General features: G+C 43.0%; 1 protein-coding gene across 2 annotated transcripts; it reads right to left on the bottom strand.

The window, feature by feature from the left end:
- Positions 1-19: 19 nt before the first annotated feature.
- B4GALT4 (beta-1,4-galactosyltransferase 4) lies at positions 20-27,933 on the bottom strand. 2 transcript variants are annotated; one of them, XM_058045839.1, is made up of 7 exons: positions 27,801-27,933; positions 14,196-14,675; positions 12,363-12,595; positions 8,734-8,921; positions 3,504-3,626; positions 1,075-1,179; positions 20-640 (listed from the first exon to the last, which is right to left on the bottom strand). In XM_058045839.1, exons 2-7 carry the CDS (start codon positions 14,461-14,463, stop codon positions 499-501), a joined length of 1,059 nt encoding a protein of 352 aa, XP_057901822.1. In that variant the 5' UTR covers positions 14,464-14,675; positions 27,801-27,933; the 3' UTR covers positions 20-498. The 2 variants fall into 2 exon arrangements, with proteins under 2 accessions (XP_057901822.1, XP_057901823.1); XM_058045840.1 differs by lacking the exon at positions 27,801-27,933 and adding an exon at positions 27,484-27,750.

The raw sequence follows: 27,933 nt of genomic DNA, 5'->3' as shown, positions 1-27,933 counted from the left end.
GGACGAGACACTCTGGAGCTCAGCGGACTGCATTTATTGAGAAATTTGTAACATCTCTTTACCCATTACCATTACTGCTCTTCTCTCACACATAAGCAGTTTTTCCTTAGGCCAAAAAAAATTAACTTTTCTCATCAAGTTTGTAGTTCTTGAAGAATTATTGTGACCAAAAATAATTTTAGAAAGAGTTGCAAAACCAAATATTTTTTCAGAGACTTGGTTCAAGTCCTTGGACCAGCCCAAACAAGGACACGTTTTCTAATGTCCCAGCAAAAAGTGCATAGAAGAACACGAGGAACTGTCCCTTGGGTCAGTCTGTAACTCCAGTCCTCACAAAAGGAAACTCTCAACCACCCAATGAGATGCTGTGAAGGAGCACTTTACTTGCTCCTGTGCTACTGAAGGACTCTCCCAAGCAGGTGCTGGAAGTCATCTGCTCTAACAGCAGCCACAAAGGAGATCTGTTGCCATTTCCTATAACCTGGGAAGTGCTGGCCCCTATGAGACCTTGGGCTGCACACTGAAGTCCACTGTGATGTTGATGTAAAGTGGGTTGTGTTCCACAGAGAGCAGTTGATAGAAACAGGAATTCAGCCCGTCTGTCTTCCATGTTCTAGAGACCTGACGGAGGAGCTTCATCCTGAGGACAAAGAGGAGAAAAACCTTCACTGACATGCACAGGAGAGGAGTTTTGGTCTCTTTCCCAATGGTAGTAAATTTGGAAGCAAAGCTACGGCTTTTTATCTACTAGAAATACAAAGTTGTTCCTGTTTTCAGCACAATCACATATGGGGAGAAAAATCCTTTGGCTCAATCTCTGAAATCTTGCTATAATCATACCAATGTAAGTGTAATTTTGGAAGTTTCTATGGAACACCACCCAGTCAGTTCTAGGAAGATCTCATGTAGAGGAAACAGCTGCCAGCTGTGAACAGTGTTGTCACAGGGGTGTCCCCCAGAGCCTCTGGGTACCACAAGAAGCCTGTTTGGCCTGGAGCAAAGACCTTGTCCCCCAGGTGCCTGGCTCAGCCACAGACCATGACAGTGCAAGGCAGAAACCTGCTCCTGACCCACCTCTCTCGATTCTCCTCGTTACCATGGTCACGGTTGTGGAAGATCATCGTGTACCTGGCCACATCAGCAGGCGGCCTCACCACTTTCATCTTCTGCATCTCAACCCTGCAAGAAGCAATAAAAAGTGTTGTGAGGAGCACAACACCTCTAAACCAGCTGTTAATGAAAAAAACCCAACATATGGAGACTCCATCTCTTGTAGATGCTGTGGAAGCAAATACAGAGTTGTAAGAGCTAATCTGCATCTCTTCCACAACCCATTTTGCCAGAGAAATGAGGCTCAGAGTTGCATTCCTGGAGAAGAGGTCTGGGGGGGTGACAGATACACCTTTCTTTTGAACAGAAGCAGGTAACTACTTACAATAGAGATGTAGAGCTTTAAGCAGACATTATAAAACAGAGTACATTTATATCAATATTGACTGGACTACTCTGCACTGCCCTGTAGCAAGTTTCCACATGTTCTGCAACAACTCCATCTTAACCCCTGCAATAAAAGCCTTATACTTGATAGTTCTCCAAAAATAAATTAAAAACTTGTTTTCTTTTTTAGTAGCTGTCAGACAGCTGCAAAACTTTTATTTGTTCACATTAGGCAAATTTCTCTGAGAACAATGCCAGAAGCACTGAGCCCTATGCATGGTTTTAAATGTCTGACATCAGTTGCTTAGTTGGAGTTTCTGACCTTACACATATCTTTGGAGCACAGCTTTGCCCTGACAGCAGAAAAAAACTTTATGACAAGGGAATTAAGGAATAGTCCACCATCAGCTGAAAGAAAAATAGGAAACCAAGATTTGAAAAAACTGAGCCCCTTACAGATTTCCATGACTTTGTAGAACTAAATTATCAAACAACTACAACAAATGATCTGAAGAATCTCTCTGAGATACACGCCTTAGGAGGGGGCCCAAAAGAGACCATCACCTCTGTTCCAGAGGCAGATCAGCAGAATGTGAGAGTCCCGAGCACCGAAGGGATGCTGCCATCTGCTGACTTCCCTCGGGAAGGCTCCAAGGATCTCTGCACAACAGCCCACCAGACAGCAAGCTTGCCATTACCTACCCCTGCAAACTCGGTCACCAGGCCAGCCCAAGGCACAAGCCAAGTCCGGCTGCAGAGCACACACTGGGTCGGGACTTGGTTTCCCCACCAAGACCTCAATAGTGCAAAGTTACAATGTGCCACACAAAAACATCACTTGTTTCCAACCCCTTGCAAAGATCATAGAGACCCGCAGTAAATCCTGCTGTCCGGCTGCTTCTCTGCTGCCCAAGGGAATATCTGAAAGAACTATTACCCATGGGAAGCCAGGGAATAAAATAGCACCAAGCCACTCCCTGAACTATAAAAGTCAGCTCCCAGGTCACAGAGAAGTTGGTGCATCTAGCCAGGAGTAAGAAAGAAAAAACAGTTGTGGTTAAGGGACAGAAACCCATACCTGCTGCAGACCTTTCCAATTTCTTCAGGTAGAGCTGACCAATCTGCTGAACTGACACCGAGAAACACTTTTAATTTGCAAGTTCCTAACTTCTAACATACTTAATCCCCTCTATATTTACATAACATCACCAGAGATACAAATTTTATGTCCCCAAAGTGTTTGCAAATTTAAGCAACTGAAAAGGATAAGAACTTAAAAATGACAGAGTATAAACCGAGTTACAAACTGATAGGCTCTGCCAGCAGAGCTTGTAGAGTAGTGGGTTCTTATCTGCTGTTTGCTTGTGGTTTTTTCTCTATTTACTAATAGCAGTGCAGGATTAGAGGTTTATTCCTAGGCAAAGAGCAAAAGTTCAACATAAAAGTTTGGTAGACTTCTTTGTCCCACTAAACCTCTCCAGACAACAGGTTTCTCCTGCGTTGACAGGCACATCTGCAAATGAGTTTTCACAAGAGCAAAGGGCATATGCATGTATATGTAGCCTTTCTAAAATTCAAGTTATTTGCTGTCTTCACTATAATCAACACTACACAAATACAAACCAAGCCCTACTCGGATTAAATCCAGTAGTCAATGAATGCAAAACATCCACTCCCACCAAAACACTGCCACATTCTAGCAAAACACTGGAACTCCATACATTTGTGCATCTCTGGCAAACCACACTCCAGACTTCAATTATAACCAATTTCCAAGCAAGAATACAAATACTGCGTGTCTGAAACAAAACCAAAGCAGACCAACCAAAGAACTTAACCCACACGCAGCCAGAAGTGCCATGAGGAAGAGGATTAGGCATTGGACACACCTAACCCTTGCAAAGAGGAAATGCTCACAGAACTGCATCTTGGACTTCACATCTCCACTGCAATACTGTTCAGTCCTGTTCTGAATGAACGCCCCTGGGGTGTTTTGCTCTTGGAGGCTTAGTGCAAAGTTGGGCCAACTTCTAAAATTTCTTAAAAACTAGTTCCTCATTGTTTACCTGATTCGAAGGTCATCATCTTCTCCACCCCAACCCCAGTAGTTGTTAGAGAATCCATTCACTTTGGAAAACTGATCTCTTGTAAGAGCAGTAACACCTCCAAAATATCCCCGGTACCGTAACCTAGATGTACAAGAAGAGAGAATGAAAAATTAAAAGTCAAATTCTATCAACAATGAAAACATCACCCTGATAACTCCAGGTCTAGACTTGTCTTTCACAGAGTTAAGGGTGCACAGATCCTTAAAAGCTGGTTCTGTTCTCTTTCTCTTTTCACAAAAAGATGATGAGTTGCTTTAGGCCAGAAAAAATTACCTCTCCAACTGAGAGAAGAGCTTCAGAAGCTTCTCTCTCTTTACAATTCCCCTGCCAGCCAAGTAGGTGCTTCATTTCAGGGACTCTCAGGTATAGAACAGCAACACAGCTATGCACTAATATAGTGGAAGCTCTGCAATAACAACAGTGAGCCACTGATTATCTTAGAGCTCAATCTGAAAAACTTTCTTTCGGAAAGAAATCAGTTCACAGGCAAGGGCATATGTGCTACTGTGCCATAAAAATTCCAAGATAAGGTACAGTGCAAGTTACTTAGTAACCCAATGCAATGGGGCTCAGCTCTAAAGGAGATTAATTTCTAACTTTTACATTCCTCATCCTGAAAAATGCATCTACTTTCACAAGATGTTTACATATCATGTTTATTTGCCTTCTTAGGCCATTCTGCTAATTGCTTTCTGTGATGCTTTCTGTCTTGGCCCTGAAGGGAACATTACAACACAGCCTCTATTATCCTGCCCCAGCCCATTCAGAGGTGATGGGCACATGGCTACAGATTGCATTTGTACATGTATGTGAATCTAAACAGATGAACAAATTGCCAGGGCTGGAAAGTACACATTATGGCATTGGACATGCTAGACAATGCTTATTATTATTTCTGGCTTACCATCAGTGTATTTTAAAAAACACCAAAGGAGAAAATAAATCAACACAAGACCCTCACAACACAACCTCCCTCAAGACTACTTTTCCTGGCTGATTTTTGCTCACAGCATCACAGAGGAATTGTGTACATCACAGAGAAATTGTGATTTTGTGTACAAAGGGACCCCTGGAGATCCCATAATCCAACCCCTCTGCTCAGAGCAGGGTTTACTAGATCGACTTGCTGAGGAACATGTTCAGTCAGATTCTGAGCATCTCCAAGGATGGAGACTCGGCAATTTGTATGGGAAACCTGTATCTGGCTCCAGTCTGTCTTTACTCCCTTCCATCAGGTATGTATACACATTTCCAAGATCCCCCTCTGCCTTCTCTCTCAGCCCCAGCACTCTCAGCCTCCCTCACATGTCAGATGCTGCATTCTCTTAATCTCGTTCTCAGGCTCTCCTCTGGACTTGCTCCAGTGTGTCCCAGAACTGGGCACAGTACTCCAGGTATCATCTCCATGATGCTGAGGTAGAAAGAAACAATCACCTCCCCAAAACCTGCTGATAACCCCCCCTCAAGATGCCACTGACCTTTGTCACAAGGGCACCTTGCTGGCCCAAGGTCCTTTATGGTAAAGCTGCTTTCCAGACAGTTGGCCCCCAGCAGCTACTGGTGCACAGAGTTACTTCTCTCCAGGTGCAGCACACTGCATTTCCCTTTGTTGAACTTCTCTGTTCAGATTCCTGCAGGCTACATTCTCCAGCCTGACAAAGGCCCTGCCACACAAACCAGCCCTGTGAGATTTCTGTCCTCTGAAAACCTGCTGAGGGTGCAATCTGCTGCATCTTCCAGGTTATGATGAAGACTAACTAGTACCAGCCCCACTATAAAGGTCTGCTGTAAACCACTAGTGACTGGCCTCCACCTGGACTTTGCTCTATTGATAAGAACCCTTTAAGCCCAGCAGTTCTGGCAGTTTTAGCCCCTCTCACTGTCCACTTACCAGTCCATACTTCATCACTTGGTCACTGGGGCCATTATGGGAGACAGTGCTGAAAGCCTACCTAAGATAACCATTATCCACTACTGCACCCTCCTCCAAGCTAGGCAAATCAGAGAAGGCTATCAGGTTGGTCAGGCCTAACTTGTGAACAGATTTGTTCTCTCTCCTTTATCACCTCCCCAGAAGAGAGAAGCCAGAGTAGAGAAGTTCCATCAAGTTTTAATTACACGTTACTACCTTGAGACTTCTGCTATGGATACTCCAGAGGAATGCAGTAAACAAATGGAATGGACAGCAAGGTGGTCCCATAAACAGGAACAGCAGGCAGAGCCCTTCCCAGCCCTGCTTTCAGGACAGTCACCTACAAGGCCACATCCCATTCCAGCAGCCTGACCATTTGGGAACTGCTTCCCAGGCACACACCCATATACACACCCCAGTGCTCGCTTATTCACCCCGTAATTCCCCTGCACCACTGCAGAGGTGTCACAGACACATTCTATGAAAATCCTTTCCTTAGGATTTTTTCTCCTGAGAAGCTGAGAGGCCTCAGGAACAAAATGTAAACAATAATGATCTGCTGCTGTGGAATGCAACAGGTGCATCTGTGATTGGTCTCATGTGGTTGTTTCTAATTAATGGCCAATCACAGTCCAGCTGTCTCAGACTGTCTGACAGTCACGAGATTTTATTATCATTCCAGTCTTATTCTAATCCTTGCTAGCCTTCTGATGAAATCCTTTTTTCTATTCTTTTAGTATAGTTTTAATATAATACATATCATAAAATAATAAATCAAGCCTTCTGAAACACGGAGTCAGATCCTCATCTCTTCCCTCTTCTTGGGACCCCTGTGAACACCACCACACAGAGGAGACACCAAAGGAGCCAGAGCTGGGGTGCACTGGCAGAAGTGGGGCCAGTAGGACAAGGGGAGGATTCTCCTCCCCTGCTCAGCCCTAGAGAGGCCACATCTGGAGAGCTCTGGGCTCCACAGCTCAAGAAAGACAAGGAACTGCTGGAGAGGGTGTAGCAGAGGCCACAAGGATGATGAGGAGCATCTCTCTTATAAGAATAGGCTACCGGAGCTGGGCCTGTTTAATCTGGAGAAGAGAAGACTGAGAGACGATTTCATCAATGCAAATAAATATCTGCAAAGCGAGTGCCAAGGGGGTGGTGCCAGACCCTTGAATGGTTTCCACTGACAGGATGGCAAGGCCATAAACTACAACACAGAAAGTTTCACCTCAACATGAGGAAGAACTTCTTTCCATGGAGGGTGGCAGAGCACTAGAACAGGCTGCTTAGGAAGGCTGTGGACTCTCCCTCTCTGGAGACATTCCAAACCCACCTAGGCGAGTTCTTGTGTCACCTGCTCTAGCTGACCCTGCCTTGGCAGAAGGGTTGGACTGGATGATTCCCAGAGGTCTCTTCCAACCCCATCCATTCTGTGATCTGTAACCAGGACGATGCTGCCCACTCAACCCTCCTCAGGCAGCACAGATCTGGCAGAGCCCAGGCATAACTTGCTCCCAGCTGACGTCACCTGCAAAAATGCAGCTCTGTAACAGCCCCCGTAACTACCCTTCCCTGAGGACAAGAGAACATCAGCTCCTTTGGAATTCTTAAAATTGGACTGAAGAACACAAATAATAGGAATGGTCAGGAGGAAAAGATGATGTGCTGATCTCAAGGAAAAACCTTAATTAAAATAGAAGAGTTTTCCCAACCTTATCTTCAAAACTTATATACATAAGTCTTCTGTCTAAAAGAATCCAAAACTGAGCTGTAGTTTATGTAGCTAAAGATAAAGCACTGGATCTCCAAAGGCACATGGCTGCTGAGATTACTGGACACTGCATCACAATAGAATATACCCCCCTGGAAGAAAAATAATTCCCCCCACCCCAGATCAGGAAATTAATAAAACCCCAAAACCAAAAAACAGACAAACAAACAAACAAAACAAAACAAAACAAAACAAAAAAAAAAAAAAAAAGAACCCACTACCCTAAAAAACACCCCAAAACCAACATTAAAAAGTCTCACAAAACACAAACCAACCCACATTTCTGCCCAAGACAATTTGTGTTAATACAGAACATGGATGGGTTCAGTTTTCTCTACCTTATCTGGGCAATGTCTCAGTATGCTCACCTCAGCTGCAGCAAAACACTGAGGTCACCCAACTAGGATTGGTATCAACCTGTGGTATCAGCTCAGTTCAAGTATCATTCTTGAGCTCAGAATCTGAATTCCTTCAGACATGCCTTGGAAGCAGAGCATTATTAACCCCACTTCATGGATGCATAAACACAGGCAGCGACACAGAAGAAGTATTACTTATCAATTCAAGTTGAATTATCAAATTCAAGCCACCAGCATTCCAGTGGAATACTCTGCAAGGCTCTGCAAGTACTCCAAAAGCCTGTCACAAGCCTAATATGTATGTACTTGTTCCAGTTTTCACTATATGACTGGAACATGAATATTATTCTGTGTCAGTATTGGCACATCCCACCTCATTCTCATATATTTAACAAAGGAAATGCAGAAGCAAAGCAGAGCTTTACTTCAAAGTACTGTGAGATCAGCTTTTGCAAAGCCCACTTCTAATCAATATTTAGAGTGATGTGACATGAATGAATCTTGAAAGAAACAAGTTCAATGAGAACATGTTTGGTCATTAAATTCACCAAGCTCAGGAGCCTTTTCTCTCTGAGGTAGACTGAACTTGACTTTTCACCTTGAACTATTTATATCACATGAGCACCTAGGGGACTCATTTAAAAATCAGAATTTACAGATCAGAAACACAGATCCTGTGTTATACACTGTTCAGTCAAATAATTAAAGGACAGCCCTATGCCTTGGCAAATTCCCCCACTTGAGCTCTCAGTATCAGACATTACCTCTTCAACAGCAGAAGTGAGCAGCAAGTTCTGTTACAGTAAGATCACATCTTCAAATCACAGGATCAGGAAACTTGCAAATGTGTATCTGGTTTTGCAAGAAGGTCTCTGCACAACCTCGGGCACATTGCTTTCCTCTCAAAATGCCCCTTAATTCAACTCCAGAAACCAAAACAATGACAATCATCATTTGTGCAGGTGACCACAGGGCTGACTGCAGAGGTGTCTGTCCAGTCCTGTACCCCAGAGAGGTGAAGTGTTACCACCAGAAACCTCGTGTCATGAGGAAGGGTAGATACCAGCACACAGCTCCGTCAGAAGAGGAACATTATCAGTAACATGGCATTTCCCTGTTGGTATTCTTTCCATATTCCTGGTTTCCTACCTGTATCCAGTATTGTTCCTGCCAACTACAAGGTGCTTTGGTTGTGTGTCACACATGTAAATGTTAAAGTCATTTTCTGGCACCAGATCCACATCATGGAAAATGAAACAGTCCCAGTTTGCTTCCTTTAGGGCCTCTAGGTATCCTACATTCAGCAGTTTGGCTCGATTAAATTTGGTGTTGCCAGCCTGTGGAAAAGAATGGGAAAAAACAACTCTGAAGAAGGTGCCACAGCTTTTGAACCAGAGCTGCTCCTGGGCACTTGTTCTGATTGCATGGTTGCAACCACACCCGTGTGGCTTTTCCAGCACCTCAGGAGCAGTAACTGCACAGGGTGCCCCTTCACACTGGGCACAGCACTGGAGTGGCCAACAGTGTAAAGTGTTTCTCCAGCCTCCATCCCTCACAACCACACCCAGCCAGGGCCAGGAAAGCCTGTGCTGAGCTGGGCACCACAAGTGTGATTGCTCCATGGCTCAACCACCCTTCTGTCCTAGTCCTGGAGCTACCCTCAGGCTCCAGAACAGAAGAGGTACCAGTACAGTCTAGAAACTGGTGTTCCATACAACTGTGTCAGTAAGGCTCATGGAAGTTCTTTTTAAGAAAAGCAAAACCAAACCAAACCCCCATGTTAATCCCATGCTAATTAGTCTCTAGATGTCAGAGCCCTTGCCATGAACTATTAATGCCTGTCCCCTCAGCTTGGAGGACAGCAATGCTGAAAGAGCTCCCTGTATTTCCTCAGCTCACACGTAAGTGGCAGAGTGGGAGTGAAAAGCAGGTCTCTTCATTTTTACCTCCCACCTATAGCCTGATGATGCTGTTGCAGGGGATGTGCTCCTAGCACAGAGCTTCACCTTTTAACTTCTCTTCATCGTTTGCTTTTGCTGTAAGTTACTTAGTGTTCACTTTTCAAAACTCTAATTCTTCACTGCTGAGGTGCAAGTATATCCACACACACCTGGCAATTTTGTAAGCTTATCATGTCAACATTCAGTTTGGAGCAAGACATGTGCTTATCTTGCTATTTTCATTTTTTACCTGGCTGCACACTGTACCAGTCTGCAGAAGGCTTTCTGCTCCTGAGGACAAAGTGGGGATTTACCTCAAGTTCCCACTTGGGAGCCAGAGGGCCAACCCCAGCCCTCCCAGACACAGACAGGAGAGTCATTTTCCTGAGCAAGGAACCTGTGTACTTGAAAGAATAATTAAAAAAAACGTTTTCAAAAGAAACTGCTTGGAATTCTAGCAAATTTTCTCAAAGGTGCCTGGACAGAAAGAGGGCCAATGGAAAATGAAAAAGAAGCTGGCCTCACCAGGCTGAGAGAAGGTGAGCTGTAGAGAAAAGCTGTTGTATACAAAGCATGTTTTATTGTTCTAAAAAGTAACACTTTGCTCTAAAGTAGAATTTGTTCACTAAAACAACCATCTGCCCCAGAATGAAGAAGATTTATGACTCCATACCTGCAGTCTGAAAAATACAATACAGTGCCCATTCTGAGAAATTACAAGATGGATAATCAATTGCATCCATCCTCTGGAGGGAAATTTTCCACTAACAAGTTTAGATACAATTTACCCAAAATCAAGATGTCAAATTTCTGAATGGGGGGTTTTTTGGTGTGGTTTTTTTCCTTAAAAAGTCCCATATATAAAAATACCCATGAGACAGCCTCCTCCTGAGGATGAAAACATAGGTTTTTGAGTGAACAGAACAAGCCAGATGTCTGGTAAGGTACATTTGGAGAACATCACTTGTGTGGAGTATCAAACCCAGCTTAGTTCAGGACAGCCTCTTCCATCTGCTTAAGTGCTGTTCTTATCAGTGCAAGCCACCACAACAGCCAAATGCCAGCTGACATGGCTTTCCAGGAAGGGCAGTTTGCCATGTCAGACCATATACTGAACTAACAGCAAAATTTACTCATCTTTTGTCAAGGACAGAGTCATCTGCCTTTGTTTCTATGGAAGAATAACACTGACCACAGGACAAACTTATGTTGGGAAAGAAATAATTCACCCTTTAAGGATTACAAACTCACCTTGTTTGGAGTGCAGCACTCATGTATACACACATTTAGAGGAGCACAACTTTAGAGATGTTAAAAGCAGCCCATAAAGAAGAAATCTGGAGTAAGCCCTCCAGTGGCTCACAGAAAAAAAATACAAAAGGCCCATTTAATCTACCTCCAAAGTAGAGTGTGTATTGTCGTTCCTCCAAAGAGACTTAGAACAACTTCTGACATCACAAATCGAGAGAGAAAATGGATTTGCCCCAGTAGAGTTTTGTTAGACCCACCTTCCAGTCTTTGGGCATGCCTATCTACATGGAAGAGCTATGTGAAAGCTTCAACCTTCCAAGCACAATCTCTGATAGAACAAGTTCAGACTTGACACTGCTGTACTCATCAGACAAAAATTCCATACTTTTGTATTACTTATTGCTAACAGGACAACAGCAGTTCTCCACTTCACATATTTCAATAAATTAAAAAGATATGCCCATTCTCCCAGTAATTTATTGCTAACCACTGCTTCCTGCTAGAATGAGCCAGTAAATGTATGATTATAGTACATATTAATGCAGAAAAAAAGCCCTCATTTTTCCACTCTAGAGGCCACATGATGACTCTAAACAATGAAAGAACAATTCATTCCAAGTAAAAATATCATGCCACAACTTTTATTGCTCTTCTGCTGAGACATTCAGCTGAGCAGAAGCTAAGAGTGGAAGCTTTCACCTAGAAAGCACTGTCTCATACTGATTAATTGACTCTAGGCTCTTTAATCAGGAGGGAAGAGAAACTGTATTAATTTATGATCACCTTTTTCTTCAACTGTCTAAAATGACTTTTTGGAGCCAAAGCAGAACACGCAAGTAAACAACAGTAAAAGAAAGCAAACATAACAGATGATCAAGAAAAAGACAACATATTACAAAAGAGAAATATATAATGCTTTTAGCACATGCAATTAGAACATAAGCACCTTGATGAAAGACAATGCGGCACAGGTCTGCTTAATTTTAGCCACTGGAACAGCCGTGCTAGAAAAAATGTAAATCAAGAAATTAGTAAATCTTTCAGGAACCAAGTGCTCTTCCATGACAACTACTTCCCACTGCACTTGCTGGGCAAACAAAGCAGCTACAAGCAGCAGCTGTCATGTTTAGTTTGAGAAAGCAAAAATAAAACCACAGTACACACAACTTACTAAGCACAAGAGCCTGATGGGAGGGAAGGGCTACAGACAAACTAGGGCCTTCTATCCAAATGACTCCAAATGTGAAGACAGAGAGGCCAGCCTAGTTACATGTGTGGATACTGCAAGAGAAGTCACTTGCATTAGCAGTGCAAAAGATGCTTACCCTGCATGCTAACTCAGAAACACCAAGTTACTCAGACTGAGAAATTAACACCAGTTAGAGACACTGCCAATACTCCCCAGCCCTGAGATCCAGGAATGTCACCAGCAGTGGCTGCAGGCAGTGTTGCATCCCTCAGCAAGCAGAATTGCTGGGAGCAGGCTTGGAGGACTGGTGTCAGACAGCAGAGGCAGCAGAAGCCCCTCCTCAGGCTGCAGGGCACAGCCACCACCCTCACCCAACCAGCTCTGCACAGCTGCCTCACCTGGTGGATGACATAGATGCCATAATCCAGCTGCTGCCTTTGCAGGAAGGGGTGCAGGTGCTGCAGGAGGTACAGCAGATGCTTCTCCCGGTGGCGGTGAGGGATAAGGATGGCCACGTGCTGCAGGGCTGAGCACTCCACAGGGTGGTACCTGCCCTTGGCTACCTGAGGGTTCTCCTTTTGCACCTCTTCCAGTGTAACAGATGGTTTGAAGGAGAGTTTGCTGGCACCTCCTGTAAGAGAAGCACAAGAACCTTTCCTGAGTTGTTTCAGGCTGTGGCTGGCCCAGTCACGTTATGAGGCACTGTGTAACCAGTGTAAGAAATCCAGGTTCAAGCCCCAACTGGCTTCCCTGCCCTTCCAAGAGAAAAGCAGCACTACAAGGATTCTATGCAGGCAGTGGAAGGAGAGGATGTCAAGCATGTTAGTTGCTTAAAGTGACTGTGAAGTAGTGGCAATAAAATAAAAATATTTTTTAAAAACCCAAGAGAAGATCTAAGCTACTGTAGAAGAATTGGGCAGGAATGACTGCCAGGGCAAAGCAAAGGAGAAGAAATGGAAAGAAACACAGGACTGTGGCTGTAAGAAGTCATCAGTATCTAAAGCACAAAAAAAAGCACAACAGGCTTAAGGCTATAAATTAATAAGATAAAGTACACCGAAGCTTTCTGTAGCCAAATGAAATTTTTATCCCTTCTCTTGCACTGAGCTATAATCCCAGCTCCTCTGAACTCAGCAAGCCCATGAAAAAGTATGATACAGGCAACTGTGATGGCTGCAGTCATTGCTGCATTTGCTGAATCAAATGTGTCTTGGGGTCAGGGTGTGCAGGGAGACAAAGGTTTATGTACTACATCAGGGAAAAAGGAAGAATCTAGCTTCCCAAACAAATCCCTAATCAGGTTCACAATAAAGAAGACAAAGAGGATAATGACATGATACTGATAATGAAGAAAATGACACGATAATGATGCAAAGCAGGAGCCTGGTGCTGCTGGCAGTACCAAGCCAAGAAAAAAGTATAATAATAAAAATGCCCAAACCAGGAAAACAATCACCCATTTGAACCTTCATCATAATTAGCACCAACTCCAACAGTGTTATGAAGTCCTTAAATTGTTAATACAGACGCAAAATGTATATTTAAATAATAAAATGGCGAAAAACTGAGGAAAGATGAAAACACTTGTGGTTAAGACAAAAATAATTTAATTTTTTAAAAAATTAATTTTTTTAAAAATAAAAAGATGCATGTGTAAGCAAGGGAAAAAGAAAAATTTCTTCATTAATCCCCATTGGCGGGCAGCATTGGCCACATCCAGGGAAGGGCTTCAGCACATACAGCAGCTGTTGGGAGGACAAATGCTGCCACCATGAACATCCCTCCTTCCTCCTTTCCCCAAGCTTTTACTGCTGAGCATGATGAATGGCACAGTCACAGGCTATGGAATACCCCTGCAGTCAGCTGGGATCAGCAGTCTGAGCTGTGTTCACTCCCAGCCTCCTGCCCATCCCACTGGATTTTAGGGGGCCAGGACTGACAGAGACAAAGCCTCAGCAGAGTGCAAACACTGTTCACAGTCAGCAAGTTACTGGTGTGTCACTGGTGTGCTCTGTTTCATCAACAAATGCAGAGCCCAGCACCAGCTGCTCTCCCAGCCAGACCCAGCAAGGGCACTGGGTGCCACAAGACACTCCCTCACCCAGCAGTGCTTCCTGCAACTGGTTGTATTGGTTTCACAGGAAAGGAATCCAGCTGGAATATGGCTGGGAAGTCAGCAGCACTGCAGTGGATGAAGCTGTCAGAGAGGAGAGGAAAACAGCATCACTTACGCAGGTATGGAGACAGAGCTGGGCAGGAATCCTGAAATGACTCCACCATGGGAGCATCTGCAGTGGATTCAATCTTCTCTTCCTTTTGACTGTGCTCCAGGCGAGTTACCTTCCAGAAAAACTCCATCATGCTCTTAGCTTTAGGAATTTCCTGTCTGGTGTCCACTAAGTAACTGAATGTGGTCCATAGCACCATCACAAATAAAGTGACAAGCACCAATACTTTGAACTTATAGAAGAGGTTAAAAACATTCCAGCCCAAGGCCATGGCTTCCCCAATCCACAAACAGCTTCTTCTCCTCTGATGATGAAGCAGGTCACTGCATATCCTGCAGGGATGAAACCACAGCTCCCAGTAAGAACATCACAGTAGGGAAGTAAAGCTGGAGGTAGGGAGGGCTGCCACACTTCCTGCAGTTTTGAAATTCATGGAGCCATAGTATTGTTTCCTCTTCAAATGTCACAAAATATGACTTTAACCTGGACCACAAAAAAAGAAAAAAGGAAGGAGAAAATGAGTTTCTACCACCTCCACTGCTACACCCTCACAGATTCCATGAACATAGGTTATGACAATACACAAAAGGAACAGCGAGTACGTTCAACTGGTCAGAAACCAAGACCATGATCTTTGGTCTTAGTTCAGTCATAAACCAGCTGCATGATTTTATGCAAATCACTTTCCTGTTTTGTTCTTCTCTCTCAATCTTTCTTTTTTTTCAGATCAGAAAGTGCAACCACTATCCCATGTTATGTGCGTGTACAGTGTCTGGCAATACACAGGTTTTATTACTTCTGTTCCTACCAAAATTAACAACAGCTGCAAAGCAAGAGATTCTGCTGGCTATGAGTAAAGCCCATCTGAAATGAAAAGCACATGAATCTTTGCAGAAATGAACTGTTTTCTTCTGAAAGACAGTATTATTGATGTTATGTTGCTCTGCACAATGCAGTGTGAAACAACACTGACTGGTATCAGAAATCATTGGTCTTTATCTGCTGCATGTCAGTACCACCTTTTGGATCTTTGTTCGGTGTTCCTCCTCTCATACACTTGAAGGAGGAAAGTCTTCCTGCTTTTTAAGAGAAAGGTTCAGTTTTTCAAAGGTGTTATGTCTGTGAGGAGCCAATCCTTTATCCCCCCTCCTGCCCTCTTTCAAGGGCTCCATTTTCATACAGCCTTTCACTGCCATCATACTATAGCTACCACTCTACTTCTTTTGGCTGCTATTATCATTTCATAGCAAAGAAAGAATGAAATTTTAGTGAAAGAGAGCTCTGATATAGAAAACACACAAGAAAACTGCAGCCTCTGAGAAGAACAAGGATTGAGGCTAAGTGAAGCAAAGGCAATGATTAAAGACAATGCGCATGAAACAGGCTAGATCAAAGAGAAGAAACATAAAAACATGGAAAAGGTTATTTTATACCAGCCTCTAAAGTACATGAGACCCTGGAGAGATATCCACAGGCACAAGGAGTGCAGTAACTCCACATTTCCACTAGTTTAGGCCTGGTGTCTTCTAGAGAATTTTGCTGATCAGTGGGACCCTGACCCAGGACGACCAAGATGAACTCCCAAGCTTTTTGGGTTCACTGGGAATTACCAGCTGCTGTCCTTCCTGGCAGGCACTTCATGGAACAGCCAACCTGCTCTCCCCATTCACATGAAACACATAGCAATGCTCCAAGTAAAGGGACTCCAATAAAAGACAAAATGTCCACTCTTCCTCACCAGTTTACACCCTGAAACTGTTGCTCACAGGAAATCAGTGATAAGCTCTATGAATCATCTGAGAGCAGTGTGGACCACATGGGTGATAATAGCCTGTAATTAATAAATCAAAAACCTTAGAATTTCCTTATCTAAACTCTACAAGTTTCTATAGAATAATCTAAATTGCTGCCTTTCAGCTACTATACAGTATTCATCAGGTGAAGCACTTCCTCCAAAGGGTGTAGTTTCCTCCAAAATAAACCAAAGGTCTCACAAGGAGAGAATTTCCTTCTCCATCACCCAATCCAAGTGCACCCCAGATTAATCATTAATTAATTAAAGGTCAGCATGAAAGTTAAAAAACTGAACTTTACATGCAGTGAACAACTATCAAAAGGTGCTTATTATATTCACAGCTTCCCACTTTCCCAGAAATGGACTACAATCTTTAAAAAGAGTTAAAACAGTTGCTCACCACTGGTACTCAGATTAGTGCAAACGGGCTGTGGTACTCAGATTAGTGCAAACGGGCTGTCCCCCATAAGAAATTATTTTGTTCATAAATAAAGTTAAAAATTAACTAACTATCTGTGGGAAAACACATAAAGAATAAACAGGAGGCAGTCAGTATTAATCAGAAGAAGTGGATTCTGAAATATTTTGTTGGTTTTGTTAAAATATCAGGAAGAACATGCAGGTGTAAAATTGCTAAGGTACTAGGCTGTTAAAATTATGGACATAAACTACGAACTTACTGCACCAACCTTATTTCTACTCTCCTCCACTCCAAATTCAAATCTCACACATATGAATTTCCTTTGTCAGCTCTGCAAGATTCTAGAAGTAGTTGCAACTAGGAGTTCATGTTACTTGTCTCTGATAAATCTTCACACTATTCTACTGTCAGTGTGAATAATTTCCCATAATAACTAAACTCACATCTCCACTGGCAACAGAATGCTGCTCCTGCTTAAAATACACTTGAGCAGGGCAGCATAGATATGCACACACGATCACAACCATTAGTCACCTTCAGCTCATCACAACTCTCATGCAGAGGGGCAATAATTCACGTTTCAGAAACCTACAGTTTGGTTTTTTTGTGTTATCTACAGAGAATACAGCGCTTATTTCAAAATGCAGACACACAAAGGATTTTGGTATTTGAAATGGAAAAACACAGTTGAGTCAATTGACACACCAATTTACCTTCCATCATTACTTCAGAGGTTAAAAGGTTGTTTGCCTGGCTTTTTTCCCCTGAAACATGAGAATGGCATGTGCGCAGAAAGGCAAACCTGATTCTATCAATAGAGAAGGAAGAACTGTACCCTTATGAATGAAGAAGTGAAGAGCTGTCACTTGTATGACTCCTGCCAGATACTGAGAACTTGGGAACTTAAGAAGACAATGAGAATAAAAGGACAAGCAAGAAGTTAAGCCTCAATAAGAACGTGCCTGTCCGAGAAACAAAAAAAAAAAACCGTGGCCATTGCACCTCTGGAGGGTGTTGTGTTACCATTTCACACTAAGGACTTTTCAGTTAAAAAGGTCATTTTTCACCAGCAAGCCTAAAGTACCTTAGTTGCCAAGTCAGGCAGCTAACCCAGAGTCAAAAAGACCAGAGCTTGGACCTTGTTAAAGAAAAAGTTAGGCTCAGGGCCTGCTGCTAAAAAGCCATATTTGGAGAAGTAGTAAAAAGGCAGAGTTATAATACATAACATGAAATCATTATTAATGGAATAGTCTTAATCAAATACTGATTAGAATAGTCATGCAAAACCTACTCCAGCCTTAATAGTCTTGACAGTAACAACTCAGTAACAACTAAGGCAGAAGGAATATCCAGTAGCTAAGTCCTTCCCACATCCTGAACAACCAAGTCCCCCATCCCACTGATCAACTTCCCATCTTTCTTTTGTTCCCTATATAGTTAATAAAGCACATCTTTTCATCTTTGATATCCCTGGATTATGGCTGATACATTGGTTAGGGGTGGTGGTGAGAAAAGGCCACCTAGTCATACATTATACCATGTGCAAGCAAAAATTCAATACTGAACAAATCTTGCTAGAAACAATAGCATCTCAGAAGCTGGAAACATGGTTCTTTTTTCTCCTGCACTTCATAATTCAGGGTGACCAACCCTTAAACGTGGGTGGGAGAACACTTGTGGTGCAGCTAAACTCTTCTCATAGCTCTGAAACCTGACTCTAGTTGTGTGTGACCTTCATAAAACAGACCAAAGAAACTTTCATAGGAAACAAAGTGCAACTTTCTTGTAAAAAAAAATCTCAGTGAAGCATAACCAAAGCCAGTTTAGAAAGTTACAGCTGGCTAGAAGGGAATGGCCCTTCAGACCACAAGGTCAAAACCACCACAGTACCCATTTCAAAATGCGTAAAAAGCCACAGTTATGCAAATGTGGCATAAGTCAGAATTCTAAAACTGATGGAAAAGGTGAAAGGTCTCCATCTACATGCAGCTATACTTGTATCTAGACAGATGCTGTAACACAATTCCAAATAGCTCCCTAATCATGTTGAGGCACAAAAATAGTGAGTGTTCTGCCTTCCCCAAACCACATCTGTAGCAACAACTGTCCCTGTGCTCTGCAGCTTGTCTGACAAGCCAAGTTCTATAGGCTGCAATGTGTTTTGAATCACACTCCAAACCCTGCTCCCTTGTTGGAAGGTTCCTGGCACTGCTCATAAGATATTTATCTGCAGGAACCCATGCAGGACACGGAGCTGTGTGACTCCTCCAGGAACAGGGGCGTTCAGTTCTCATCTTTGAGCGTGATGGCACAAACACAAAGCCCTAACTTGCCCTTTTCCATCCAGGTAGTACAAAACAGTAAGCAAGGTTCCAGCATGGACAAGACTTCTGAAGCAAACTAGGATGACCAGAACCCATCCATATTCACCCAGGGTTTTCCCAGCAGAAACACACATGCATTGGAGTATGACACACTGTGTAAGCACAGAATGAGCAAGCAACACATGTACAAGCTGGTTCCCCATGTAAGGGCTGCAGGGTCAGCCTGTGCATTTGCCTCCTGATTGGAGGCAGTAGCACTACCAAGCTCAGAAGTGCCCAGGAATACTGGACTAAAGGCTGTTCTTTTTCACCAATGCAGAATTCCTAGACAAAGTCAGTATCAGCCAGAAGAATGAGAACTGATTGCCTTGATCTAGATATATGTGAAGGAAAATAACCTTATGAACAAAATTCGGTAAGTAACTGGAGTTGATAAAAACTCATTATGTTCCAAACCATGATTTTTTCCCTGATATATTTTTAGATTAAAACTGTCATTGTGATGATTATGCGAAAGCCTAGAGTACTTATCAAAAAAAAGTTATGCTTAACAGTATAAACAATCAGTGAGAACATGATGCCTAAATTTTACTTTTCATATGTTCACATTTAAAACTATTTACCCTATAGGAGTGAAATATATTTTCATCTGACAAAAGGAAAATTAATTTTTAACTTACACAAACCAACTTTGACTACCTGTTTCACATGGTCGAGTAAGGACAGATTTCCCACAGAGGATTTTCTAGAAGCCCCTGCAAGCTCCTCAAGCTCATGCACAAATTCCAAAGGCAGCAGAACAGGTTCAGCAGCAATGAGCATTCACTTCAACCTAACTCTAAAAACTGTAATAAGTTCAAGCAGGAAATGAAGCATGAAAGAGTTCCCTGGAACTGCATTTAATCAGCTCTGCACTAAATAGACAATTATTTGTTATTTTATCTAGGCCAGAATCAAAAGCAGCAATGGGTTAGCTCCGGGTACATCAGGAAGTGTAGCAGTCTTCTTCACGATATCCACCAAGAAGGAATTAAAATTCCTGACAACTGGCAAGGTAGAAAGATCACTGTACAGCATCAGCTTTTCTATGCAGGATAGTTCAAGTGTTCAAGTTTTACAAGAGTCTATACCTGCTCCTTTCACAGGCATTTCCTTCTTTTCAACAGATTAGTTTCTTATTAGGGCAGTTAAACCAATAGCTTTTAACACCTCTTTTACGCAACACTTTCATAATCCTATTACCTCTTCCTATTTAAAAGCCACCAACTGCACTGAGAAATGATGCTACTTCAAAAGAAAAACAAACAACAAAAAATATAAATCAAATCCTCAAACAAGTTCTCTTTCCACGTCTCAGAATTTCAAGCCAAATAAAGAAAACACATTAAACCACTCACTGCTGCTGCCACATCGCTCCTTTCTGTCGAACACTCACTCCAAAAACTACGGAGAGCACTTCACAAGCATCAGATACTTTTTATCCAGGAAATCCCACACCATAAAGACACCTCTGTTACCTCTCACAGGCTGCAGGAAAGAATCAGCTCAATATCACAGGATGGGAAAAAAAATTTAAAAGGAAAAAGAAAAAAAAAAAAAAGGAGCCAACACATCCCACTTTTCCTCAGGCCAAAGAGGCTCCGCGGTGCTGTCCCACATGCTCCTCCCTCAGCTCATGAACGAGCCCGGGACGGCAGCCAGCCTCCCTCCTTTCCTCCTGGCACAGCAGAACCAGCACACTGGCACTCAGGCATACCGGGACAGAAGCAATACTGCTCAGAAATAATTCCCACAACAAACCCTCCCATTGGAAACAAAGGCTCAAGCCTTTGCTCCTAAAAGCAAACCACAATCTACCAGTGCCCTTTTGGCATCTTTTCCATTTGGAGATTTCAGACATTAAGAGATGTCATTCTTCTTACAGACATCAAGTTGCCCATTCTCTTGTCCATATCTGAGGAGAAGTCCCAGTGCTCCCACTACACTCCTCTCTGTTATCACCTAAACAGACCCATTGATGGCAGTCCCTACTCTACTTTATGCAAGCATCTACTTTATGCAAACAGCCTGGCTCACTGACCCTTTTCATGGAAAGCAACTTCCTATTACTAGGTTGTCCTTCCCTGGTGCTTTTTCCACCACTCTGACCTGTCAAACTCCTCCAGCAACCCCAGAGAATCAGCTGGATCAACACAGAGGTGTCACTTTGTCATCTCACCCATCTGGAGCTCCCTCAGACTACCAGGGATGCAGCACTGCAACGACCTGAGTAGACACAGGGTACATGGGTAAGGTGGATTGCAGAGAAGGATGGGAGAGAAAGTGTAGGTACAGCCTCATGACAAGGGTTAGATTTCTTGTAACTCAAACCTGTTTGAACTCTTTGGGCAACACATGCATTCCAAGCAGGAAGGTTTCCCCAGTCAGTGGCACCTCCTCTGTGCCACAAAGGTCTTCTCTATTTTCAGGACTGCACAAGAATTTCAGGGGAAAGCTTCCTCATTTCAGACACTCAGTAGTGCAGAAAGAACCTTTAGCACTAGCGCATGTTTAAACAGATCAATCACAAAGCCAAACCAGTCTGGGTCTCAAATGTCACCATCTCATCTTTCTCTCTGGTCCAGTCCCCAAACTAGAATTTCTCTGCACCAGCACAAGCTCTCATGAAAACACAGAGCTAGCTGGATTAGGAAGCAAGCAGAATTTCTAGCAACCTTCTGTAATCCTTTGTCTACACTTCCCACTGAAAAATGTCAGAAAAACTGATATGACAACCAGCAGAAAAACAGTAGTTCAGCTTTCAGTTGACTGGGAATGGTTATTTTAGGAGAATGATAACAGATATTTCCAGGCAACGACAGGTAACATTCTACAAACTGCCTGGAACCAGGCAATTTTAAAGAGGAAATGTATGAGTTAAAAAGAAACAGACCAAGTTGCTCTTGTGGGGCCTGATTACAGTAACAGCCACTGCCAGCTAAATACTACAGTTATGTCAAGAAAACAAAGAGATACACAGATGTGCTGACTCCACACCCTTTATTCCTTGATAACTGCTTGATACTCAATATAAAGAACAAAGGTATTGGCAGCTCCAGCTCCCTGAATTACAAACCAAAAAAAAAAAAAAAGATAAAAGAATACTTAACACACCAGGAAATAGCTGCTGTGGTTTAACCCCAGCTGGCAACGCAACACCACACAGCCACTCCCTCAACTCTGCACCAACAGTGGGAGTGGGGAGAGAATCAGAAAAGTAGAAGTGAGAAAACTCACAGGCTGAGATAAAAACTGTTTAATAGGGCATAAAAGGAAGAAAATAATAATTAGAATAACTGTGGCAATAATGAGAATTAGAATATACAACAGACATGATGCAGTTGCTCACCAACGCCCAGCCAGACCCTGAGCAGCTGTCCCTGGCCAGCCCACCCCTCAGGTGATACACTGAGCATGATGTCCTTTGGTATGGAATATTCCTTTGGCCATTTTGGCTCAGCTGTGCCCTCACAAATTCTTGTGCCACTCCAGCATTTTCACTGGCAGAACATGGGAAACTAAGAAGTCCATGACTTGGGGAAAACACGCCTCAGCAACAACCAAAACATTCCTGTGTTATCAACTCAATTCTCATACTAAACAAAAAACACACCCCTGTACCAGCTTCTAGGAAGAAAATTAACTCTATCCCTGCTGAAACCAGGGGAATAGCCTGGATATTTTAGCTTACACAACTTACTGTCTCCAGGGGTGTGGACATCACCAAAGAAGCGATGGCAACGATGTAAATGAGGAAAGGTTTGGCAGATAAATACAATAAATCCAGTGCATAAAAAGAGAACCTCATAGCAAAAGAGCACTGAGAAAGAACTTTCCATACATTTTTAACTCTGACATGCAGGACAGATAAGAAAATAGAAGTGTCTCATTATCTTCCATATCCCTAACAGGGACACCATTGTTCTTCCACTCACAACATTACCTGAACAAGGAGTGCTATTCCCATGTTCCAGCCTGCTCTGGTTTATGATCAATAAGCTGAGCAACTGTCTCCACTGGGAATGCATCAGACAAATGCAGCAGTCCCTAAGCACTGGTATATGTGAAATCCATTGTCCTTTGAATGTGTGTTCCTGATTTTCTGCCTGCTAGACTCTCATTTTACCACTCTGGAACAGAAGAGGGGGAGGTAACGACTCAGAGGTCACTTACAACTGACAAGGCAGATTCAACCTGGGGAAAACTAATTTGTTGCCAATTAAAAATTGAGTAGGATGGTGAGAGGCAAAAAGTACACTTCCCCTCCACTTCCTTCTTCCCAGGCTCAACTTCAATCATTCATTCCCACCTTATCCACTTCCCAACCCACAACAGTGCAGGGGGACAAGGAATGCAGGTCACAGAATTATAGAATCATCTAAGTTGGAAAAAACCTCCATGATCATTGAGTTCACCTGCTAACCCAGCATTGCCAAGCCCACCACTAAACCATGTCCCTAAGCACCACATCTACATGACTTGGGAATACTTCCAGAAACAGTGACTCAATCACTTCAAAGGGCAGCCTGCTCCAGGGCTTGACAATCCTTTCCATAAAGAAATGTTTCCCAATATCCAATCTGAGCCTCCCCTGGTGCAGCTTGAGGCTATTTCCTCTTGTCCTGTTGATTGCTACTTGGGAGAAGAGACCGACCCTTTCAGGTAATTCTAAAGAGAGTTCAGGTCTCTCCTGAGTTTTCTTTTCTCCTGGCTAAACAACCCCAGCTCCCTCAGCTGCTCCTCACAGGACTTTTGCTCCAGGCCCTTCACCACCTCTGCTGCCCTTGTCCAGACTTGTTTCAGCACCTCAATGTCCTTCCTGTAGTGAGGGCCGAGAAATGGACACAGGACTCAAGGTGTGGCCTCACCAGTGCTGAGTACAGGGGGACAATCACTACTCTAATCCTGCTGGACACACTGTTGCTGATCCAGGCCAAGATGCCCCAGGCTACAGCTCTTTTCAAGGCATCTCCTGCTACAACATGAGACTGACAACTGCACCCTCAGGTGAGAGAGTTCTCCCCAGCCACAGCAAACGTGCGGGTGCTACTCCAATCCTGCAGCACAGTTTTCACTTTCCCGAGGCACAGTGAACCCTGGTGCTAGGCTAGGAAATGCAATCTAGCGTCTCCAGGCCAAGAATCACATTCATGAATGGCCCCTCTTGTTAGACAAGTACAGCTGAGGCACTGAGCTCACTGTAAGACACGGCACAGTCAGCCCAAGCCCAGCCAAAGCGACGGAGTGAAGGATGCAGCAGAGAGCTCTGGCACAGCCCATCGCTCCCTAATGCTTACCACAGAAACATTTAAGGAATACTGCACTTTTTAAAAACACCTTCCCGTCCAAAATGAGTGGACTATCCTGAAAAAACACATGATCACACAGATCTCTGTGAACACAGGAACCTCATGTGTAATGGAATGCTCAGGGCACCACTCAAGTCAGCAATACTCTATCTTTTTCTGGCAGCTGTGGCCTTGCTGGAGTGGCATCAGTCAGTATAAACGACAGATGTCAGAGGCCTTTACAAAAACACTTCAACACATTCCTGGTTAAATTTCTCACTCAATTCCCTCCTGCAGAGTAAAAGAACATCTGAGAAAACCATTATATTACAATATCAAATATTCTTATTTCAGCTTCACAATACATGTTTTTAAATGAAAGTGTCAACCACAGATAGCTACAGCAATACAGAAGTAGTGTAGGCCTGTGGCTACTTAATACATTTATAATTTTCAGTCTATGTGTATCTATGAACAAAGTTGTAAAAAAAAAACAAACAGACAATTAATAGAGTTGAACACGTATTATGAAAGCATAACTAAAAATTATTTTTTTTCTCATGAAGAACATTTTTTGTTTCTCATGAAAGTGCTTCAGCATGAGAACTGTATCAAAGACATTCCAGGTAAAGCTTCCTTAGGCATGAACAGATTTACTTTTTTGTTATTTTTGCAGTCTTATCTGAATAAGGATTATCAATTCTCAGGGCCTACTGCAAAAACATCCATCAAAAAGCTGTACAGACAGCATGACTTTGTTAAGCTATTAAGTGTACAGGACTTCTTCCATGTTAAAACACAATTTACACCTATGACAGTTTTCAACCAATCTGCTGATGGATTTTTATGCAGTAGAAAAGTTTCAAACATACAATTTAAGAGCTCTAACTCAAACCCCTTGGAAGTGATATGGCCTAGAACAATATTTTAGAGCTCAAAACTAGCACAACATTGCAACAAGAAATTTTAACCAAATGCTTGCAGAAGTAATTTGAAAAATATACTCCTGAGAGTCAGGATATTGTTAAACCTTTTGGACCTACTGTGCAGGTCTTACTCCTTCCCCTCTCACTGATGAACAAAATCAGATGCAAGAGTTCAGAAATCAACTACAGGACTGAAGACTGAGGGGAAGCACAAGATTAGTGCTGATGATGCCCCATCAACATCAGAGCCAAACACATTGCTATTACTTGTAAGTGCACACATTTATAATCACCACTGTATCTGTTTAAAGGGATTATCTAAATTATAATGCATGATAGCTTTATCCCACAATTCCCTGCCTGATAAATAAATATTTACTCAGCTGTTGCTCTCAGGACACCAAGATGACACAGTTGTAGCTGTAAGGCATGTTACTTGTAGGCGTGCCAAAGCACTTCAAACAGAAGACAAAATACTTATAAAACACCCTAAATATGTTGAACCCATAAAGAACAAAGTGAAGGAAGCACTCTCCCATCATTTTACAATATTTGCAAAGTCCCATTTGTATGCAGGGCAAAGCCTCCAGTCTCTGATGCAAAAAAAAAACAGCTATCCCAGCAGCAGACCTGCCAGGTGACTTTTGAACTACATATTTGCAAAAAAGAAAAGAGTTTTTAACCAAATTCTTGTGTCATTCACCTGGGCTACAGAATCTCAAGGCACACCTCCTTCAAACTAACAAAAACCAAGTTCACCAAACTCATAAAGCTAACTTAGACTTAAGATCATATCACAGAAAGCCAGCAATCAAGCACCCTCCAATTTCTATTTTTCTCCTACATATTATTTAAAAGAGAAGGACATGCCAGCTCAAGCCAAAGAGAAAAACAAAAACTCAAGCTTTCCAAAGTTGAAGTAGCAAATGTCTTATTTCTAACTGAAACATATTTGTGAAAATGAAACAAAGCTTTTACAAAAATGACAAGGAAATAGCCACATAAATCAAAGCAAGATCAATCATACCTAAAGGAAGTGTTTATCAAGAAAATTCAGTCACAGATACATTATCTTGGATGAAAGGTGATACTTCACACTGTTAAAGAAAGGTTCATGAAACATTATCCAAGTTGAGCAGTGAGAGAGAATAATACAAAACCCCACAGTTGCACTTCTACATAGTCTAAATTTAATCAGTGTTTGCAATTAACAACAGCAGACCTACAGAATCATCACTGAGTTGGCAAATAAAAAATATTTAGAGAAAGCATCTCACATAGCTACCAACTTTACTGAAAAAACTGTAAATATTTTAGGACTGCAAATTGACCACAAAGTTTATTTGTCCGGGTTCTTTTAATAGTAGCTATCTGAAAGACATCAAACTTTCACCTTCCTTTTCTCTAAACCTCTCTGTTGAAAACTGTCTTTTAGGCTGCCTCAGCTGTCTCTTGGGAACTTCCACAGCTGTTAAATGAAGGGGTAGAAAAAATGTTAAATCCACGAGAGATATGCATTGTTAATTCTTTGAGACAAGCAAGCATTAGTAACAACTGAATACACACTTTCTCCTTTTTGACTGTTACTACCAAAATGCTGTGAAAGTCTAAAGCCTGCAAAGTTTCAGATCTTATCAGAGCTCTACTTTAAAAGCATTTATATTATGATTCAGAGCTAAAACCTGATTGAATACTCATGCTAGTAGCCCCCACTTCTGCTCCCCCTCAACACCTGCAAACACATTTCACAGAATCACAGAATTAGCTATGTTGGAAAAGATGTTTGAGATCATCAAGTCCAATCTATGACCTAACACCACCTTATCAACTAAACCATGGCACTAAGTGCCACATCCAGTCTGTTTCTAAACATCTCCAGGGACAGTGACTCCACCACCTCCCTGGCAGCTCATTCCAATGCCCAATCACTCTTTCTATGAAGGATTTCTTCATAATGTCTAACCTAAACTTCCCCTGGCACAGCTTAAGACTGTGTCTTCTTGTCCTGTCACTGGACTGTTCACAGGAAACCCCTGGGAGAAGAGACCAACCCCCACCTGGCTACAACCTCCTTTCAGGTAGTTGCTTCCATCATCACCTGGAGTATTTTTGTCAAATGACAGTTTCTGTGAACTTGTCCAAGTCTCCTTTCAAGCCCACGGATCACTATTCTGGCTCTTCCAAATTAACATCAGGAGAAGCAAGTGAAATCATTTATGTCCTGGCAGTGAGAAAATGTTTAGTGAAGAGCATCACTTGCCTGTTCTCCGGTCTCCACGTGTGAAATGGAGAAAATAACATTTATTTTAACACAAAACCATCCAAAGCTGTACTTAAATGCAAAAACCAGTGCACTGCAGACGTCCTCCTAACTTACAATCCCCGAGCCCGAGTACAGTAACTACTTCCACCGAGTACGTAATTTTTAAATATATAACTACGGCCAATTATTTCAGTGAAGCTATGCTATGATGAACATTATGTCCCGGTAGACTTACTTGCACCATCACCGCCTCAAGTCCCGCCTGTGATGCTCCATGAGGGGCTCCCCACACACACACACGGACTCCCTGGAAGTCCCGAGCTGCACAAGACGACCCAGTTTCGGCCATGGACCAGATGCTCCAAGTCCGAGGAGGTGCAATGAAACCAACACCCTTCGCCTTTCGCTAACGATCCCAACCCGAAGCGCCGGCCGGGCACTCGTTATCCCCAGCGCTATTTCCACACCCGCCCCCGCGGTTCTGCCGCTCGCTCTCAGGACGGGCAGCCCCTCACCGCGCTCCCCTGCTCCCCAGGGGGAGCTCGTACTTACGGGGCCCGCGCCTCCCACTGCCCTCAGGGCCACAGGGGCACGGACAGGCTCCCGGCGTGGTTCCCGGTGCCGCAGGGACAGGGACAGGGACAGGACACGCTCCCGGTGCCACGGCCGCGCTCCCGCCGCGGCC

The sequence above is a fragment of the Melospiza georgiana genome, chromosome 2 (genome assembly GCF_028018845.1).
Source record: "Melospiza georgiana isolate bMelGeo1 chromosome 2, bMelGeo1.pri, whole genome shotgun sequence".
Classification (NCBI taxonomy): Eukaryota; Metazoa; Chordata; class Aves; order Passeriformes; family Passerellidae; genus Melospiza; species Melospiza georgiana.
Note: the sequence above shows the minus strand (reverse complement) of the source record. Positions and strands in the feature narration are given on the sequence as shown.